General features: G+C 38.4%; 2 protein-coding genes across 2 annotated transcripts; both read left to right on the plus strand.

The window, feature by feature from the left end:
* The first annotated feature begins 1,269 nt into the window (after positions 1-1,269).
* mpx (myeloid-specific peroxidase) lies at positions 1,270-7,105 on the plus strand. Its single transcript, XM_056737278.1, has 15 exons — positions 1,270-1,325; positions 1,607-1,669; positions 1,821-1,914; positions 2,008-2,183; positions 2,266-2,398; positions 2,744-2,873; positions 2,949-3,155; positions 3,238-3,595; positions 3,679-3,839; positions 3,919-4,177; positions 4,640-4,810; positions 4,919-5,156; positions 5,235-5,431; positions 5,970-6,014; positions 6,232-7,105. Exons 2-15 carry the CDS (start codon positions 1,609-1,611, stop codon positions 6,672-6,674), a joined length of 2,673 nt encoding a protein of 890 aa, XP_056593256.1. The 5' UTR covers positions 1,270-1,325; positions 1,607-1,608; the 3' UTR covers positions 6,675-7,105.
* Positions 7,106-15,656: 8,551 nt separating this feature from the next.
* On the plus strand, positions 15,657-21,941 carry loxa (lysyl oxidase a). The gene is made up of 7 exons (XM_056736521.1): positions 15,657-16,456; positions 17,309-17,417; positions 17,907-18,044; positions 18,772-18,928; positions 21,051-21,146; positions 21,237-21,352; positions 21,446-21,941. The coding sequence occupies exons 1-7, from the start codon at positions 15,859-15,861 to the stop codon at positions 21,450-21,452; spliced, it is 1,221 nt and encodes a 406-aa protein (XP_056592499.1). The 5' UTR covers positions 15,657-15,858; the 3' UTR covers positions 21,453-21,941.
* The last annotated feature ends 139 nt before the right edge of the window (positions 21,942-22,080 follow it).

Here is a 22,080-nt window from a genome sequence, read left to right on the forward strand (position 1 = left end):
TGATGAAATTTTTGTATACAAAAATTATATTAAAATAATAAAATTTAAAAATGATTTATTATACGTTTTTAATCAGATTTTGATCATTCATGCTGTAAACTTTAGGTTGGGTAGTGTAAAACACACTTGTTTTTAAATAAAAGGAAATGCTGATTTTTGGAATGGGACTTTACTGGCATAAGTCAATGATTCTAGGTCACTAGGTTGTAAAACAGTTTACTATTGTCGGTCAACCGCACTGAAAATAGTTTTTTTTTAAGGGGAAGATCAAATCAAAATTTATTTATAAAGCATAATAAAAACAACTGTAGTCACCACTGTGCTGTATAGAAATTTGCTAAAAAGTTTTGACCGCAATGCACAGATCCTTATACTCTAAGGAGAGTAATAAGCTTAGGAAAAAAGGTACATTTTTAACTTGGGTTTATTTTATTCAGAGCTTTAAAAACGAACAGTAAAGTGTTAAACTCTATTCTGTAACAGACCGTCAACCACTGCAGAGACCATAATAAGGGAAGATATGATCAAATTTGCAGGTGTCAAAAGTCTGGCAGCCGGATTTTTAACCATCTGAAGTCTATTTAGATGAAGAGAAACCATCAAGACAAACAGAAAACATTCTGTCTTCAAGGTAATATTTAAACCAGTGTAGAGCACACCCTGTAGTAAAATAATAATAAAAGAAAAGAAAGAAAAGAAAAAATGGAATTTCCAACCATTTGGTTTGTAAGCCCAACAAAAAATTGTAGGAGTAATCTTGTGATTTTAATACTCTGATAGAATCACATAAATTATACTAAGTCATATTATACTTTTATTTGATTAATATATTAAATAATAAATGTATACCTTGATTGTACAGTTTTATTTACTTCATGGTTACCTTAATATTGCATTATTGTATTACTTAAATCATATCATAATATTATTCATGTAAAATTATGACTTACTAGTACTGTATATTTATACTTGTTATTTCGAACGTGTTTGAGGTGCTAAAATATTGAAAATACATTTGTGTCAATAATGTTCATGTGCTTTGGAAATGGAAACCTTGACCTGTTATCTATAAAATATCTATAATAGTTCCTGTACTGTAAATGAAATAAGTTTCAGAATGACAGCTGATAAGAAACAATATAGAAAACAGCTGTCGTGATAATTGCATTCAATGTGAGAAGGAAGAAGGAAATGAACCTGTTTTTTGGTCTGTGACTCCTCCTTTGATGCTCAAGATCTTGAGGATGAGAGATGTTTAAAAGCCATCTCCAATCACAGCCACAACACACACTGAAAGTTGTCTCAACAACACTTCTAGTACACAGGTAAGAAATACTTTATATCTACTTTATTAATGATGATTTATTTTTAAAATGTCTATTACTTTAAATTGTTTCCAGTTTCATTAATATATGATCTAAGAGTTTGGATAGCTTATTTTGTTGTGGTTTAAAAGTCATCCAAGTTAAATTAAATGTTTAATTCAAAAGTGAAACTAATAACTGCATTATTTTTCTGATATTAGAGTAGATTTAGTAATAAACATTTACCTGTTTAACTTTTGTGCTTGTATATGGGAGGTATTAACACTCTAAATGTGTTTTAGAGATGAATCTGCACACTTTTCTTTTTGTGTTGGGCTGTTGTGCCCTTGCGACAGATGCCTTGGGTAAGTTTACCAATGATTTATGCAGTTATTTAATACAATATAATGTGTTGGTTTTTACAATCGGCAGCTAATTTATCTAAAAAAGAAAGCATATTATTTCAGTAGATTTAGTTGCAGTTGCGTTTGTCTCATTTTCTAATAACTTTTTTAGAAGAGGGAGAGAGTCCCGGTAGAAGATTCATTCTGGAGTCAATTGAGGAAGCCAAAAGTGTTGTGGATTCTGCTTACAAGTATTCACGGGATGAGTGAGTAAACTTTGTAGAGAAGTTGCTTGGTATCCCCTTACCTTCATGCCAGTCAATGATAATGTATTTACTCATTTATCTCTCGAATACCAGGAGTTTAGCGAGGGTACGCAAAGAAGTGATCAATCCTTCTGACAAATTGCGTTTGCTGAGACAGCCAGCTCGAAAAACACGTGAGGCTGTGCGAGCTGCGGACTACATGGAACAAACGCTGAGACTCATCACTGAGAAAGCTCATCACGCCCACAAAAGATCCATCAATGCTACAAGTATGAATACAACACCTTCCACAGGTCTCAGAACAGCTACATTCATTGTTCCACACTCATCAATATGTTTTTCTTCTCATAGACCTTCTCACTCCCGAAGAGCTCAACACTATCAAGCGTTTGACGGGTTGTGAGGCTCAAACCCGGGAACCGTCTTGTAGGACGACACCCCTTATAAACAAATATCGTACGGGCACCAATGTCTGCAACAATAGGTCAGTTCTGTCCTTCCTATTCAGTCAAGTCTCATGATAGTATCGCTAGTGGAACAGTCAAACCTCATCTCATGGGAATTTTGCTCATTTGTTTAAATTGACAAAAACTTAAACATGCTATTAGTAGGTGAAAGCAATAATGATGCCTCAACACAAAATCTATAACTGGCGTAAAAGCAGATTGTACTACGATCAACTTCATAAAAGTTGTGAATTTTGACACCTTTTAATGCATCTTATTAACAAAACTCAACAGAATTTCATTTACCAGAACAAATAGTCAATGCAATTATATAGTAAATCGTCCCTCAGTGTTTACTTATTAATTAATGTTGTAATCCTCAGGAGGAACCCGCTCCTTGGTGCATCAAACACCCCATTCGCCCGCTGGCTTCCTGCTAAATATGAGGATGGAGTCTCTCAACCCAACGGATGGGACCCAAACAAACTGTACAACGGCGCTGCATTGCCCTTGGTACGATGGAGATATGAACAACCTATATTTATCTCCAATCAGCTACTGGCTTCTAAATTCTGTCACTGATTTCAGGTCAGACTGGTTTCCAATCGTATTCTTAGCACCGCAGATGCCGACGTAGAGAGCGATGGTGAATTCACCTACTTGCTCACCATCTTCGGGCAGTGGGTGGACCACGATCTGACTCTTACACCTACCTCGCCGAGCATTAGGTCCTTCAGCAATGGCCTCAATTGTGACGTGAGCTGTGAACGTTCCGAACCCTGTTTCCCAATCCAGGTAAGTCAACAATTGTCCATTCTGACCCTCACTATTTTTTGAGGTGGAATTTCTGTATATAATGCTTTGTTTTATAACTCAGGTCCCAAATAAAGACTCGCGTCTGCGACCCAACTCCTGCTTACCGTTTTTCCGATCAGCACCTGCCTGTGGTTCCGGACAAACCGCCTATATGTTTGGAGGTTCCAACAATGTTCGGCAACAGATCAATTCTCTGACTGCTTTCCTAGATTGCGGACAGGTGTACGGGGCGGAGGACGGCCTGGTGAAGAACCTACGGGACCTCACAAATGATGGTGGCCTGCTACGTGTCAATGATCAGTTCTACGACAATGGGCGAGAGCACCTGCCCTTTACAAACGTACAGAGCAACATGTGCTCCACTCGTGGGAAGATTCTTAATGATACGACTCTGACAGAGGTGCCTTGCTTCATTGCAGGTCAGTTACTTTTTTATTCTCAGTAAGAAATTTGAATACATTCTCACAACTTCACGCAGCTAATGTGCCAACTTTGTGTCTAGGTGATGTGCGTGTTATCGAGAACATTGCTCTTACCTCAGTACATGCGTTATTTTTGAGGGAGCACAACCGATTGGCTCGTACCCTTCATGTGCTCAATCCAAGCTGGAGTAGTGAAACCCTCTATCAAGAGGCACGGAAAATTATGGGTGCCTATCAACAGGTAAAAAAAATATCAGCACCTTCATTTCATTGTGCGATAGATGTTCTTTATCAAACTCTCAGGAATCTATCTGCTTTAGGTGTTGGTGATTCGAGACTACCTGCCCCACATTGTGGGCCCTGATGCTATCAAAAAACATCTTGGTGCTTATCCTGGTTACAATGGGAATGTGGACCCCAGCATTGCTAGCGTCTTTGCCACTGCAGCTTTCCGCTTCGCCCACCTGGCCATCCAACCCTTGGTACCCCGTCTTGATGAAGACTACCAGAATCATCGTCAGTTTCCAAGCGTGCCCCTTTATGAGGCCTTCTTTGCACCCTGGAGGGTGATCTTTGAAGGTGAGTTTGGCAGACTTGGTTATAGATTCAGTGATTGTAGAAAAGTTGTAAAGCAGGGAAGTTGTTAGGAATATTGCTGAAAAGCTCAAATCGGACCATTATGAAAAGTTTAATTCAGGTCCAATTTGGTTAGTTCTGGTTTGGTGCTGTTCAACTGATGGACCAGCTAAACTTAATTTGTGGATTTTTTTAACAAGCATGGTCTATTGAAGCTGGTTGTCCAATGAAGTATTGCTGAATAAACGGGCTGAACTGGTTTTAATGGTGTTTTGACAAATGTTAGAAGATTTGTGTCTCCCCCCAATCAAGAAGATGGGAACAATAGTTGTTTGGTAATTGCCATAAAGAAAATAGCTAATTAGGGAACTCACCAAGATGGCTGGCAAATGGACAGACTTTCCATAGAGAGACTCACCCACTTGAACTGCCACAATATTTGATTTTTCTTTACTTCATGCTTAGGGGGCGTCGATCCTTTGCTCCGTGGATTGATCGGTCGACCGGCAAAACTAAACACACAGGATCACATGATGGTAAACGCTCTTCGAGAGAGGCTGTTTGCCTTTACAAGCCACATTGCCTTAGACCTTGCCGCCCTCAACATGCAAAGAAGCCGTGACCATGGTATACCAGGTAAACCTTCTGGACTCATACCAGAAACAAGTTGAATGTTTACAGTGAATAATCACTCTATTACAATATCCAAAACTTACTTTATCCCCACCCTTGGTTCCTCATAAGGCTACAACGCATGGCGTCAGTTTTGTGGACTCTCCGTCCCTCAAAATGAGAAGGAACTGGCCGTGGTGATGAACAACACTGACCTAGCACGGCAGCTTATTGAGCTTTATAAAACTCCTGCGAACATCGACATCTGGCTAGGGGGCGTGGCCGAGCCCTTCGTACCCGGTGGGCGTGTTGGCCCTCTTTTTGCCTGCCTCATAGCTACACAGTTCCAGCACATCCGTGAGGGCGACAGGTAAAAATCTCAGTGTATTAAGCCTATGAGACTAACATATGCATAGGTGGTGTTAACATCAGGTGTCACCATTTTCAGGTTATGGTGGGAGACCCCTGGAGTGTTCACCAACAAACAAAAAACCTCACTGGCCTCAGTGTCACTGGCACGCATTATCTGCGACAACACAGGAATCCGTAAAGTTCCCACCGATGCCTTCCACTTCACCAGTTCTTCCAATTACGTTAACTGTGAAAATATCCCAACCTTTGATCTCAACCCTTGGATTGAGACTGGTAAGACTTTTTTATTTTCTTTGACGGCAACATTTCTGCTTCAGCTTCTTCCTACCTCTATATGTGCTTAGAGTAGTACAGGCACATATCAGGTAGTGAAGTCATTGTATGTACTGGTCATCATCATTTGATGTTTGACCTTCTAGGTGTCAGTGCCATCAACAATGCAAAGATTGGAAATGAGGTTAGATGAGTGTTTGTTTTCACATTAATGCAAGTGAAAAGTGTCATCATAGATTAAAAAAATCAAAATGTTCCTGTAAAATCAGTAAACTGAGCACAGAATGAGCACCAAGTATGTAGTAAGTAGGCTTTTCTATACACAGGATAGGTGTAGTGTCATTTAATTCAATATGAAGTTACTCCTGAGAAACATGAACTACACCAATCCTTTGTATTTTTTAGTCTTTCACTAAATCCCCTTTTCTGGCTTCAACGCATATTTGCTTTTTCCTTTCTAACATTTGATTTTTTACTTTGATTCAAGCAGATCCCAACATAAATATATCCTTTAAATTAATATTTATTTACTCCTTAGATACAGAGTCAATACAAGGACCTCCCGGACCTCCAGGCGAACAGGGTAAGCACACTATCTATAAAACATGCACACCAAAGCCATCAACCACACACTGTGTGTTTTTTGTCAGGGTAGATAACACAAACCAGAAATAACTATCACAGCAGTAGCGTTGATTCTGGTTATGGGCCTATACCTTATGTCAGCCATGAAACCTTATGCTCAAAGTCAACTTTCATAAATTACATCAATACATTATATGTATATCATCTTATTTCAGGTCCACAGGGTGTAGCAGGTCCACCCGGACCTCCCGGACCACCAGGACCTCACATTAACACCACTGCACAACAATCTGCCTTTTTTGCTTTGCTTGGCTCCATCCCTCCCACTTCTAAAGTTGTGGTGTTCACTCAGTCCTTTTACAATGGACAAAACCACTATGATCCAACAACAGGGGTGTTCCTCTGCCATATACCTGGTGTTTATCAATTTCAGTTTTCATGCAGAGGAACATCCAGTTTGGCCGTTGTGACCTTAATGAAAAATAACGTTGTACAGATACAATCTGAAACAGTCTCTCTAAATAAACAGGTATTAGCTGAAGGGCTGGCTATTTTGACACTAGACAAAGGAGACAGAGTGTGGGTCGAGGCTTTAAAGGGTGCAAGCGGGATAATCAAGTCCAGCTTCTTCTCAGGCCATATTCTCTCCCCTGTTTGAGAAAATGTTACCATTTTCATACCCGTAAATGCATTTGCATACACATACGCTAGAATTCCAAATCTAACAAACCTCTAACCCAAATTTGTTTTCGTCTCTCATTTCTCACTTTTATCTCTGATAAATAACAAATCATAGCATGCATTGGTAAACATTTCATGTAAATGTTGTTTAATGCTAAACTTTAAAGATTCATCATGTTAGACACTTCATTGAACTCCTTATACACTTACTGTAGGTTTTCTTTTATGTATGTTGGAATTGGCTGTTTGTTTTGTTGTCCGGTTGCAACAAAAATATTTTGTAGTCACTTCTGTGACAGTTTATTGTTTTTTTATATTACTTTTCTGTATTGCTTTCTGTAAAAGTATAACTTGTAAAGTATAACTTTATCAAAGTTTATCAAAATAAAATAAACATTTTATATTGGATATAGCGGCCTTCTTCTTTTTGTATACTGATGAATGCATAAATGTTAATATAACCAAATAGAAAAATATTTTAATCTAACATACTATATTTGATCAGTTCAAAAGCTCTACTAAAATATTGAATTACATCATAATAGTGGTTTACAACACAAACATATTTTGTTTCTTAAATATAAAGTCTAATTTTTAAATATCAAATATTTACAAATGATGTGAGGGATAATCCACGGCTAGCCGTGCATTAAAGGATTTTAATCCCCATTATACCATGGTCATTTGCCAAATAAAACCTGTTACTGATGTTAACAGTGCAATTTTGATCAGACAGGGGAAAATGACAATTGTTTTTGTCAGTGAATTTCAAATGTTGATCTAACAGAATGGAACTATCTGTATTAAACGGTTTTAATACACACATCAGAGTCAAGTATTCAGACAGACCATGGTATAAAACTTAATAAATGTTTCAATAGACCATTTAATATACAAATTTAATTAAATTAGTGACCCTGAGGTTTAAGTAGTGAAGCTATCATGCAACAGGCAAATATCCACCATGTTGGCTTAAAGGTGTCATGAATTAAGATACACATTTTAACCCAAGCTTCTATTATATAAGAAATAATTGTATTCAAGCGAACATCCTGTAAGTATCAGAATTGAAAATGCGCACAGAACCAGATATAGAGAGCAAGCAATAAACATGCCGTTAAAGAACGCAACATATTGTGCAGTCAGTGACTGGTTGTGGAAGAATACAGTCGCTGCATAACCTTCCTCCAGATTCCGACATTAGTAATGCCTGCTTACAGTTTATTTTTAAAGACGTTCCAGCTCACATGGGTAAAACATTGAGCGTTTATTCGCTTCATTTCAACACGGATTCTTTAAATAAGGCACAGGTCGACGTTGGATTTGCGGAGAGAATGAAAAAGCAGTGCTGTGCCGTCAATATGGAAACTGGCAGGAATGGCGCAGCAATCTTATGTGAGTAAAACACATGTTTACTATGCATCACTATTGCTTTGATAGAGATCGCTTGCAACCTAACAATACGTGTCTAACCAAATTCACAGAAGGCTCCAACTAAGTTTACTACGCAAGCTGCTATCCAATTATAATCATGGCCATTAAAGAAGAAAGAAAATAAGGTAGAATAAGGTAGAAAATAGCCTATTACAAATTGATGTTGATATTTTTTTATGTAAAAACCACACGAACGTCATACGTAGACCTCATACAACCAGTGGTGTGGTCTTGTTTTTGTAGTTAGTATACTCTGATTCCACCCCAGCCTACTCATCCATCCCAGATCGACAATCCATGAGCACCACCCCACTCACGAAGGCCTAGTGTATCACTTTATACAATATGTCATCAAAGGCATTCTGAAAGATTTATTGGAAGCAAGATTTCAATAGCCAATGACAGCTGGGGGCTTGCTGGTTTTGTTCATCACTGTCTAAACAAGTCAGTTAAGAGTTATATTTAACCTTAGATGGTATATGTATATAATCCCTAATGCACACATTTATCAGCAGGCAATCAATGCACATTTTTGATCAATGTGAAAACCCAGCTATAAAGTCATTTATTTTTGACGTACTATTTCTACATAAACCCACCCTGCTAAAAAATAGTATTACACACATTCTAATGGCTTCCATTAAAATACCATTGATTACCACCATTTTTTTCTATTACAATATAAACAAAAATGTCTTTGGCATTTCTGTGTATTCTATTGATTCCCATCACCTTCTGTTTTTTTTTCAGCAGGGTAACCAACATAATGTAAAGGATATCCTGTGAAAGTATAATCTTTAGATTTTGATTAAGTTTGACTATGGCTGTGTCAAAGAGTAAATCATATTGAAATAAAATAAATCAGATGCTGGTCAATTAGACTAGTTTTCAAACACTGGGTCACACTACGAAATCCAGTTGCACGTATTATTGCGTTGATAGTTAACTATAATAATTAACAATGACAATTTGTGACCCTGGACAACAAAACTAGTCTTATGGATCAATTTTTCGAAATTTACATTTAACATCATGGAAGCTGAATTAAATTAGGAAAAAGGAAAAAATGATAATTTTGACCCCTACAATGTATTTTTGGCTTTTATTAAAAAAGTTCCAGTGTCTCTAGACTGACTTTCACAAGGCTTGTCAGGAGTTCTCATCTCTTATCATCTAAAACAATTATACAGCCTATATTGTAGAATAAGTTATCTATCCATTTCTCCCTCATTTATTGATTGTGAAGTCGCCAGTAGCTTCAGAGGCACGTTTACGAAAACACTTTGTGACGGGGTAAGAGACACGGCAGACACAGAGCAACGGTGCAAGCAACCCCAGCGGGGAATTTATTAAACAACTTAAAATATACTGTCCCACAAGGTAACATCCTGGGTGCTCTTAAATCATAATTGGCCAGTCCGTGCTCGTGTATGAAGGTCCTCGTCCCTGCTTCCCTCGCTGTCCTTCCGTTTTCCATTCCGGGGCGAATGGTGACAGCGGTGTTGTCTCTCGACCCAGGACCTCGAGTGATCTTCGCACGCGGCCTTTATGCCCGGCAGCTAATCCAGCGCAGGTGTAGCGCAATCAGCGCTAGCTGCCGGGCTGTTGCCCAGGTGACGCTGATCCCAGGTCAGCTCCGCGTCACAACTGAAATACTGTCGTTTAGATACGACGTGTACCTGCACTACACCACTGCATACAACAATATAAAACAATAAAAAGGCCAGTACGCGTCACCTTTAACTAAAAAGACGTCAGTATTTGTTTTGCATTCAGCATCAGAAACTTAACAGCCTAAATGATTCAAGCCTAGTTAGAAGTTTCAGTTAATGATTAATTGATGAACGCAAACGAGCAGGCGCGCAGATGATATTTAGTGTCGTTTCCTCCGACCCTGTAGGGGGCAGCAGAGCGATACTGACTAAAACACGCTCCAGGAACTGAAATTGAACACGAAGAAAAATACTTCTGTCGCACGTTTTGTTGACTATGAAGAGAAACAGATCCGCGAAAAAGAAGTCCGCGAGCTCTGTGTCAGAACGCGCAGGCCTCGTGTTTCCTGTCGAGGACGTTCAACAGTCATGTGCAGACGCGCTGTCCGGGCAAATCGTGGAAGAGGACGCGGCCGTGTTTCTCATCGGTGTGCTGGAGTACCTCGTGCTCGAGATCTTGACCCGGGCCAGTCAAACCGCACTACTGAGAGGATCGCCTAACATCACACTGCACGACCTGCCTGGACTGCAGGACAAGAAGACATACGCAGTGTTGCTAGAACGATGTAAAGAAAGAGAAGTCCAGACTGAATGACATTGTTTAATGCGTAAAGCGCATAGGAACTGTAACATATGTGACATTTGTGAGATTGGATGCGGCATGTAGTTACATGCAAACATCCTGGTTATTTTTAAGAGTTTTAAACAAGAGTGTTTGAAATAAAGATTGTGTTTTAACTGTACTACTATACTATTTTAATGTCTGCTAATACAATATTATTAAACGTTAAATGGACTAACGTTAGTTAAAATGTGAAGTAGCCTATATAAACAGACATTAGCTACAATTACAACAGGTACGTTATGCCTTAAAATGAAAATTTAAGTTTCTTTAAGGTTTTCTATTTAACATTGCTCACCGTCCAGTTGTTTCAAAACTGTACACAACCTCAACATAAAAATATTTTTAGAAAGTGGGAAACCAAAGAGTGTTGGGGCACCACTGAGTACATTGCCATAGTAGTTTTGTTTTTGGCTTACTGTGGGATACAACAGTTCCTCAGTTTCAACCAAAAGTAAAAAGACTGTATTCATATACTCACAGTTTTGTCATTTTAAACCGAACAACGGTGGTAACGTTACCCCTTGACTTTCATTGGTTTTGTGTCCGTACAATAGAAGTCAATGTGTACCGACGGTTGCCGACATTCTTTTAAACATTTTCTTTTGTGTCCTGCTGGAGAAAGCAAGTTAAACTTGTTTAAAAGAACAAGAGGATGAGTAAATGAAGTTTTGAGAAGTACAGTGGCACGTCTGCTGCCAGCAGATGGCGGCAACCTCACATTTCTAAAGCGCAATACCCCAAAGTGACCCGCAGTGACTAAAAATGTCTAATCCAGATGTGCGTGCCCAATAGAAATGGCCTTTATTACCATAGACTAAATAAGCGTATCCAAATATAAATTCCTTCTTTTTTCCATTGTGTATCTTGCGTAATTCGCACAAATTAATGTTATTTTATATAGCATATATTTCTGCTATTATTTACCAAGTTCATGAAGTTAATGTGTTGAATTTGATACTTATCAAATTTAAACAATGCTGTAATATTGACACAGTGATATTCCATTTCCTGGAAAACAGTGAATTTGGACATTATTTATATACATTTTAATAACTTACTTAGTATTAAAGGTTATATTTTGGTTGAATATTCTATGCACAATTTAGCATGATCATGTAAGACTGGTGCTTTCATGTGAGACGGTCCCATTTCATAAGATATAAATGGGTCTATATTTGGAAACATGTTCATGTCTAATTCTATGTTGCTTGTATGTTATCTCACAATGTCCTTTCACACACATCTTTTATCTTCAGACAAGCAGACTAAACTCTGCTGGTTTTTCTCAATCAAACTGCTTACAGTAACACCCCATTACAAGAAAAAAAGACAAACAAGCCTCGACTACAAAACCGCTGACTTTAGAAAAGTTCTTCTTAGGACATCTAATGTTTAGTTGAAGAATGGGATACCTTTGATTTCTTCTTTCATCACCACAAAAGAAAAAACACTATGGTTTATTCTAACCCATAAACAGTTCACCTCTATAGGATTTATAATGAGGGAATACAAAAATAACCTAAAGGGCATGACATACCTGCCTAGCACAAGAGATGATACGTCATAACCACTCTTGCAAAGGAACTCCTCCCTTTGTTCACTTTTTATGAATTCACTCCCAGTCCAGTCAACACGTCCCGAGTGCCACGTAGGCCAGTGTGTATGTGTGCACAATACCAGTTCAGTCTTCGCTTCTGAGTAATGGAAACCTGCTGTTTTGTGCAAGGAAATCTTTCAGAAATCATTGTGCCAAGTTACAAGATGTTATGTTATATTACTGTAGATACTTGATTTTGCTTTTAAATGGTTTCCTTTTTAAAAAAAAATGATTAAGTTAACAAGCAATATAACTTTTTAATTCATTAGGATTTTATCACTTTTTAGCATGATTATGAAGACCATCTGTGTGCAAATTCTTACTAGCATTTATAGTAGGGCTGTCAAATAATTATTCGCGGTTAATCGCATCTAGATTAAAAGTTTGTGTTTACATAATATTTGTCTGTTAATTTTGTATTCATAAACACACACATACATGTATACATTTAGATAATTATATATTTACTAATAATTTAAATTATATATAATGTTTTATATTTTTCTTAAATATATGCATGTATGTTTATGGGTTTATAAATAAAAAAAATGGAAATACACACTACACAGACGAATATAAGGCTATGTAATCACAGACTTTACTTCTGGATGAAATTTATCGCGTTGATGTTAATTTATACATTTATGTTGCCAGGTTTTTGCAAATTAGGTTCAAAGTTCACAGCATGTTTAATACTTGATAGGTTTTCCAAATTTATTAATCGAGAAATTTATTTGAGAAGCAAAGTAAAATATCAAGACTTGTTTTCTTAAATAGTGATTGACAAGAAAAAATACTTGAAATGATGATTCACATCGCCTGCCTTGCTACTTTTAGGTCTATATACCCTCTGTGTATTCACCAGACAACTTTGAGTAGGCCTATGTATCAATTGTAGGAAAAGCAAGCGACGTGGATTTGAGGAACTAGGTTAATTACTTTCAGATGTGGTTCTACCGTCTGAGAAAAGCAAGTGCAAGACTTGCCAAAAGGAAGGGAAGCCCGCCGCTGCACGTACCGGGTGAGGTACGAAAAACAAAAGTGACCCAGTACAAATGGTTCTGCTCATGGTCCTAAGATAAAGTACTTCTGTCAAAGTGTTTTTCTTTAACACAGACGTACTGCAGTTTAGCTCGGCGGTGTCGACATGTCTGATGGTTACGCTAAGATGCCAGACTTTATTAAAATGTTTGAATCTGGCTTTCTGGAACATGGCAGACGTTCGGAGATGCCTGCAGTCCATTCCCTGAATATCCCGTCTGAGCTCTTGTGGAGAAAAACACTTTAATTTATCTCTGTGAACGCTCGGGCAGATGGAGGAGGAAAAGGAATTTACGGTCTGATTTTATAATGCGGCCTGTTGACTCACTTCTTTCTGTGTATATATCAGAGGGTTTTGCCAAGTTTCTTTCCACTTTTGTTTATCTTATGTGTTATACACCATACTGCTGTACTTGACATTCATTTTATTCATGTCTTCCCTCTGTGAGCCCCTAAAGCATCATTTCTCACTCTGGTTCAAATGTATTTTGTTCATCTGGGATTCATGTACATCCAAGAACGTTTGGGTTTTAGTTTTTGGGGGGAGCAGAATTAGCCCTGTTGGCAAGGTTAGGCATTACACAAGCAGTTCAGGGAGGTTGTGTAATGCTGCTTTTAAACTTTTAGAGCCAGTTTTGTTTCATCACAATGTAGGATTGAGCTGCAAATTATGTTTGTGTTTTATACACATATTTTAATCTTTAAATCACTCAGATTTTCTCATGGTCATTAGAAAGAGTTACGCAAATCCAATTATGCATAAAATGTCTTGGGAATATATTGTGTGATTAAATATTCAACGATATATTTCACACAGTCTGACGACTTAAGAAAAACCTCTTGTATGACTTTCTTTCTCAATTCTACAGAACACAAAGAAATTATATTTTAAAGAATGTTGTTAACTAATATCTATTGTACAGACATGATAGCAATACAAGTCAGTACTACTGCTGTTCGGTTGCCAACATTCTTCAAAATATCTTCCTATGTGTTTAGCAGAAGAAAGGAAGTCATACAGGATTGGGAGAGTAAATGAAGAAAGCACTTTTATTAGTACATGCTGTCAAATAAATCAAATTAAAGACAAAAAAAATCATTCGTTTTCAACTAAATCTAAAACTAAACCCTAACACTCATGATATGTATTAAAATACATTTGAAAACTGCTCAAAAGAGGATTTTTTTGAGTTGTCACCTCTGTTACATTCGTTTGGATTTGAGAACTGTACATCTGTAAGTTGTTATGAAGAACGCAAAGAACTAAGGATACAATATCTTATACAATCCACATCTTTTCACTCCAGATTTGAAAAAACACACATGTCGGTTTGGTTAAAATATGCCCTCTAGTGTCCACAGCAGATTGTTGCACCATTATAAAATGCATGCTTGCATAATAGTTGTCCATTGCACATACAGAGGCATCCAGAATAACACAATTTTAAGTTTTGTATGACATATGTAATTTGTTATAAACTTCCAGACAATGAACCCTTATATTTAGAGTATCTTGCTCTACTAAAAAAGAAAGACTTTCAGACTCCAGAAACCTCTCTATCTCGTCTGAGCCGGTCGTCTCTGTGGTTTGTCACTGGCAATGAGACTAGACGCAGAATTCTAAGACCGTTGATTAAGTTTTTCTACCCGGCAATTACGCTTCCAATGCAAGACGTGTTGCTCACGGGAAAATAGAAGAAAGCAACGGGGTCAGATGAGAGCACGTAACTATCGATGGAAAGCCTGGAAGGATATCTACGTTAAAGCCTGGGTGGCCCAGGTGCGTTTATGATTGGATGTTATAAACAGTGCGCGTGCACGGAGAGTACTTTCCAACAAGACAGGACGAATCATAATGTAACAAAGCACGTGTGATGTTTAAAGCAAACCGTAAACATGACTTAAGCTGCGCGTTTTCCCAAAGTGCGAAAAAATGTGATGCGAGCTTTAGGATGAAAGGAGTTTATGAGGAACATATTTCCCCCCCAAAAATTTTGCTGCGTCTGCGAGTCTCGTGCGATGAGAACATTGACGGAGAAGACTTGGCAAGAGTTTTTAAGGGTTCATCCAAAAGTCCAAATAAAAGGCATTTGCCATAACACAACATTAGAAGCATGCATTTTATCTCAAACTTTTGTTAGTGAATTTGTTTTAAAGAATAGGCTTTTATAACCAGTAATGTATGCAATTGAGCAAATATAGGCTTATTTTTTATTAATGATTTTTTTTCTACACACATATTTAATATTTCTTGATTTACCTTCACATGATATTCTTTTGCTGTTAGCTATAATACACATTTTCAATATTGTATGCAGAATTAAGTGACTATGATGTAAGACCAAGAATGGCGTTCCATCCAAATCCACACACAGTAAATGTTTGCTTTTACGTTTTTAACTGTGATCTGCGCATTTTTGTCCGGTTTGCAAGTTTATGTCTTATTTGTGAAGATCAAGTAGCTCATATTCTGCAGTTCTATAAGAACAGAGGTTTCCGTTACCGGGGCTTGTAAGAATCAACTCCTCCTCCCGCGTACACTTTGCGCATCCGAGAGTCAGAAGTAAGTTCACAGCAATAGGAGGTCGTACTGAGATCTTACCGTGTCGTCATGTAAGTCTGACTTTATTTTAGTTACTTAATTGAAAAAGGCACTTTATGAAAGAGCGCAACTTGAGCCAGCCTTTTGTCTCCCAATTCAGTTAGGCTACTGGAAGCGCAACGAAAGGAACCAAATTTCTTAAATATAAAAATGCGTCTCACTGACACCTTCATTTACGCGTTTGCGCATGTATGTTTATTAAGTTGCATAACACACACTGCCACTTCACAGCGCCAAGGATCACCGGCTCTTAGACAAACCATACAATGGCAACACAACGGCAAACTTTTTAGTATATTAAGTCAAGGTTCGGAATATCAGGCACCGGTCAAACGAGACGGAGAACAGACGCAAGCCAGACAGATAGCCATCGTTCGCAATGATGATGCGCCTGACAGGTCGACTGCACGAGCGTCCCAGAGCCGCGGGTCCGAGCGTCAGCAGCCAGGTATAGGTGCGCACGGCGCGCGCTGGTTATCAGGTGGACGCGCGGGGCGCATCAGGGAGTCACCTGAGCGCAGGAATCACACGGACCAACTGCAAATATCGACCAACGATACAGTCCCGCAGAAACCACCTCCGTCTGTGAACGGTAGCAGACGGGGCGATGATGTTATGGTTGGGGATGATCCATACAACCCGTACAAGTCCACAGATCCAGACAACCCGAATTATAACTATTACGACACGTACGACAGACCTCCTCCAAGACAGCGCCCGGGATATGGAACACGGTACTTTCAGAATGGTGAGGGCTGATGTTGTACTATCATTTTGTTGTTTGAACTATACTATTTTCTGCTGAAATTTTAGAAATAATCAAAGAATTTCCAGTGGATTTAATGGGAATTGTATTGGATTCAAGGTTTTAATGGAAACTGTGAGTGTTGGGTTCTTTTGGTGGGATGTTATGTGGGAGATGGGAACCAGCAAAGGCCATTAAATCCAGTACCAAAACACACCACATAAGGGAATGTTGTCATTGTTTTAATGGTAAACAGCTGATGGTTTATCATGTATTTGTAACCGATACAATTAGAATGTGTCTTGTATTTTTTATGGAAAATTATGTCATAATTGTATTGTAATTGAGTAATGCAGAGGACCAACATTTGCATATTTTTTGTAATATTACTTATTTAAATAAAAATAAGTTCTGATAGAAAATAAAGTTTAGCATTTATGCCAGTCTGAACTTTTCAACTTTTGCCAATTGCGATGTAGAACATCTGGTAAATGAATATGTACGTCTGTACATGTACATGATGTATAGGCCTTACATGTGACCCTGAAGTGTGTTACAAAACCTGTTTGACACTTTTTCTCAGTGGAACACAAAAATAAGATATTTTGAGAAATTTCTCAGTGGTTTTGTGTACTTCAATGGAAGCCAATGGGTGCCAATGTTGTTTTGGATACTAACATGCATCAAAATATCTTCTTAAGTGCTCTTAGCGTGATAAACAGAATTTGTATTTCAAGAACGAATGAACTAAAACTTGCAGACCACTCTAGTCTGGTTCAAGATGTTTGTTTTCCAGCAGCAATAGCTCTATGCATTTTCTTGTATCTGTTAATAAAACGTTTCAGTGTTCCCCAGGTTTGCCTGATCTTGTGGCAGACCCGTACTACATCCAAGCGTCCGCCTACGTGCAGAGAGTTCCAATGTACAATCTCAGATGCGCCTCCGAGGAGAACTGCTTGGCAAGGTATCATTTTTACTATTAATACTAATATGAAACAGAAGAATGTAATCTAAATTTTTTTGGTGGGCGCCTGGAACCACAGTCTGAAAGTCAGTGCATTTGCAATCCTTCATGTAACAGATGAGTCATGGGAGCCTATTTAAAACATATGTGGTAGGAACATCCCATAACACAAACCAGCGCTGTGAAAACGGGAAGGCGTTAAACGAAATGCCTGCCACGATGGGAAGCGAAAGGAGTCTGCAAACAGGTTTCACATAAAGCTGTTTACATGGAAAATTCATCCTAAACGACACTGAAAAACACATAACCGGCGCCAGCACTTCATCCAGAGCGAGGGGAGGGTTTTTCTGGAACACTGCAGTTGCTCCGTACGGGATTGAAATGTGGTCGTGCGGCCAAGATACACATTCTGAACTGCTAGGACAATATGAGAAACTCAAAGGAATGTCTGACATTTTGTTACCGTGTGTTTTTTTTCTTGTCGGGCAGCTCGGCGTACAGCTCCAGCGTGAGAGACTATGACACGCGTATGTTGCTGAGGTTCCCGCAGCGAGTCAAGAACCAAGGCACCTCCGACTTCCTTCCCAGCAGACCACGCTACACCTGGGAATGGCACAGCTGCCATCAGTAAGTCTCATTTTGTCAGGTTCCATCCTTTAATCTTCATTTTCCAACGTAATCTTATCTTTAACAATCCATTACAGACCTATTAGGGACTCCAGTGGGAACAAATGAGACGTCCTAAATTCTTTAGGTCAAAGCAAGATTGCGAAACTCGTACGTGGCCTTATCATGATTCGGAATTAGGTAATGTGTGATATGTGACCGAAAAGCTGGCGGTGGTGTTTTTACAAGGAAAGAGATCAGTGGTTTTGACTGAATGAAAACACTTAGCAAGGGCCCATTATTTCACCGCATAGTTTTGTCCTGAAGTAAGCCGCGTCTTGCCGCCCGCTTTGGTGTACATTTGGGTGACCTCCAGTGTATACAATGAGTTTCACATCAGTTTTTAGCATCAGTTTAACTTGATATGACCGCTTTCAAGTCCGTTACTGTGAAAATATACACGTTACCTTGGTGCTAGTAAAGGATGAAGTGTGACTTGAGTGTTTTTGGGCTATGAAGCAATTTAACACTCAATTTAGCAGTTTCACTGGGCTTCGTTGAATCTGTTTTAGGTGGCATGAGGAGTGATGTACATTCCTGATCACATGTAGCCATGAAGTGCATTTGAAAAAATCTGTGCCTGGAAAGCAATAGTATATCCAGGCGTTTGAAAAAAATATTTTATTAAATTGAAGCATTGAATGACTAACTGATGCATGTGTTAATCCCGGTACTTGGTGATTTCCAGGCACTACCACAGCATGGATGAGTTCAGTCATTATGATCTGCTGGATGCCAGCTCTCAGAGAAGAGTCGCTGAGGGACACAAGGCAAGCTTCTGTCTGGAGGACACGTCCTGTGACTATGGCTACTACAGACGATACGCATGTACCTCTCACACTCAGGTTAGATGTAACAGATTATTTATGTATCAGTGCTGGAAATGGCTGAGATTCTCACAGTTTAATCTAGTTAATATTTGACATTTAAAACCATAAATGCAAAAACTTACACCACGTTTACAGTAAGTATGTAATGTGTGTATAGCGTTTGCAGCATGGGAAGCACAAAAAATGTTGGTGGGTCCCCCCTAGAAAAAACGAGATTGGAAAAATGCCGCCAGTATGGCATATGCGTTTTTTTTGTATCTGTCATCCTAAAAATTTGTCACGGAAAGATACCTTGCGCATACTTCCAAGCGTATTAGTTAACCCGTTGTGAAAAAAAATACTAAACGATACTCCCTGACTCTGCTTTCTCTCGGCTTCTCTCATTATATCTCCTTTCATTCCTTGCTTCTCTTCATTGACAGTACTTCGCTAAGTAGGCTGTCCTCACTCTTTTCCTGCATTTTCTTGCATACCTGTCAACACTCACGTTTTGGGATGGAGTCTCCTGTTTTTTACACCTATCTTCCGCCATCCATCCACTTTGTTATATCTTCCGTTAAAAATCCAGTATTTCAGTTTCTCATGTGAACGCAATCGCAAACAGCCCAGGGAACCCCAAAACACCGCGGTTCTCCCGGATTTTGGTAATGTTACCCAAATGTTGAGGTATGGTACTCTTGCGTTTGGCACCGTGCCCAGAAAATTAGGACATACTGTACAATCTTGTTATCAAGCTGTTTCTCAATCCTCTGCTCATCTGCCACACTCTCTCTTTATATTCTTTGTCTTTATTTGTCCGTACTTTGTTTCTCATACACAAATTCTACCTGAATTTGAAAGAATGCCCAACTCAAATACAAAGTAAACGGATTTACATAAGTAATCAACTATCTGTGTTATCAAAGAAGACATTATTGGTTAATGGTTTGTTAAACCCACAGGCAAAAATGAAGGGTGACTAATAGTTTGATTTATTTAAACAAGAAAAAACATGAAAAAGGGGGACATCATCAATATGGTGCTTGTCCATCCATCCATCCATTTTCTACCGTTTATCCGAACTACCTCGGGTCACGGGGAGCCTGCGCCTATCTCAGGAGTCATCGGGCATCAAGGCAGGATACACCCTGGATGGAGTGCCAACCCATCGCAGGGCAATATGGTGCTTGTCATCATTCTTAATCTTTCAGGATTCATAAAGGAAATGGATCAGGAATCTATTGAGGTTCTGTACATAAGCAGAAACTCTTTATGTTTTTCAAATAGCAAGAAACGTTGTTACTAGTTTGACATTAGCATTAAAAATACATAAACATATTGTACAGTAGCACTTTCGGATCTGATTTCGAATCTTGGCCTGTGGTCCTTTCTCGGCTTCCGATTCCCTCTCTCCCATCCCATAGTTTCCTGTCTCACTGTCCTATCTATAGATGCACACACAAAAAAAGATATATATAAACAGTTTATTTAGAGTCTTTTTCAATGCATTGTGGGATTGTTTTGTTAATAAATAAAACATAGATAATACTTCTGCCTATACATTCTGGCAACAGTTTGGGGCATTTATGATGGTTCACAACCTCTTTACTATACTTTACTACAACCTCATTAATAATAAAATAATTATTGTACACTTTAAACATTATTATTTTTTCAACCTGGGGCCAGATGTATAAATTTATCCTTTAAGTTAAGACTTTGGCTTAACAACTAATCTCACTGACCAGTAACTATTTAGGACTAACAAGTCTTACTTTTTATGTAAATGATTTATAGAAGTAATGAGCAATCTTGAAGAAAAGAAGATATGACTGACTTCTAAGACTAGTCTAAGCATTTTATGGAACTGGCTCCTCATCTCGCATCATCAATTCTTAACTATTTTACGAAGTGGCTTATCAAATCATGTACAGTGAAATGTACGATCACTGTAAAAGGCGATACAGAAGCCCCGCCCCTAAACTCTGTCACTGGCGCGAAAGCAAAACTTACTAAGATGTACAAATGAAACGCATTCATATTTGAACTGGCCAAACTTAGACACATCGTTAAATAGCTACGTTTTTTTATGAGACTATACCCGGACAACTGTGCTTAGAAAATGTGCTGAAAGTGTGAAATGTTGTTGTGTTTCCAGGGTCTGAGTCCAGGGTGCTATGACACTTACAATGCAGACATTGACTGCCAGTGGATAGACATCACTGACGTGAAACCTGGAAATTACGTCCTCAAGGTTTGTGTCGTAAATCAATTTAACTTGTATTCAAGTCATTTCCAGTGTCACGATCCAAAGCTCCAGCCTCTTCTCCTATTTCTTATGTAGGTCAGTGTAAATCCCAGTTACCATGTGCCAGAGTCTGACTACAGCAATAATATAGTCCGCTGTGATGTTCGATACACCGGAAACTACGCCTATGTGTCAGGATGTCATATTTCACAGTGAGTGTGACTTTCTTCACAAGTACTTTAAATCTTAAAGAATGATTCATTCAAACACATGTATAAACCTGATAAATGCCTGCTTTATTTCAGCTACTAAATCATCTGGATCATCAAGCACGGTGACACGGATGCCGGCCACGGGTCACCAAAAATCAGCAGGGCATTTTAAGTTATTATGCCATATAATGTAAAACACCGGGGCATACGTACAGTTCTACAGTGAATTGCAGTATTATTTTTTTGTTCTTTATTGCTTTGTTGTTTGCAAAATGGAAAAAAGTAAGAAAATTATTTTATAGGACGTATCGTAATGGATTCCCTTAGAGATGATTTGGATGAAATGGTGGTTATACTGGAGGAAACAGGCACACCGCACATTTCATTTACCACCATTCTTTTAATTTTCATACAAAAGAAAACCTTTAGATGCTGGTGAATTAATCCACACTGAGGTTTTTACATAAAACATGCTTTATTGTGCTAGAGAAATGGCATCTGAGTACATATTTATATACAGATGCTCATATTACCGCAGCACTTTTTTATATATAGTGAAAATTACTTGAATAAATAACTTTACACTCAACCTCACCCAAGGTATTTTTATTTATATTTTCTTGTAGGTCAATGATAAATACCATACAATAAACAAAGATAACAAAAAAGACATAGAGAGAAAGTGAGAGAGAGGAATGGATGGGGGGGAAACAACAATACTCTATAAA

This window comes from Triplophysa dalaica, chromosome 22 (assembly GCF_015846415.1).
Source record: "Triplophysa dalaica isolate WHDGS20190420 chromosome 22, ASM1584641v1, whole genome shotgun sequence".
Taxonomy (NCBI): Eukaryota; Metazoa; Chordata; class Actinopteri; order Cypriniformes; family Nemacheilidae; genus Triplophysa; species Triplophysa dalaica.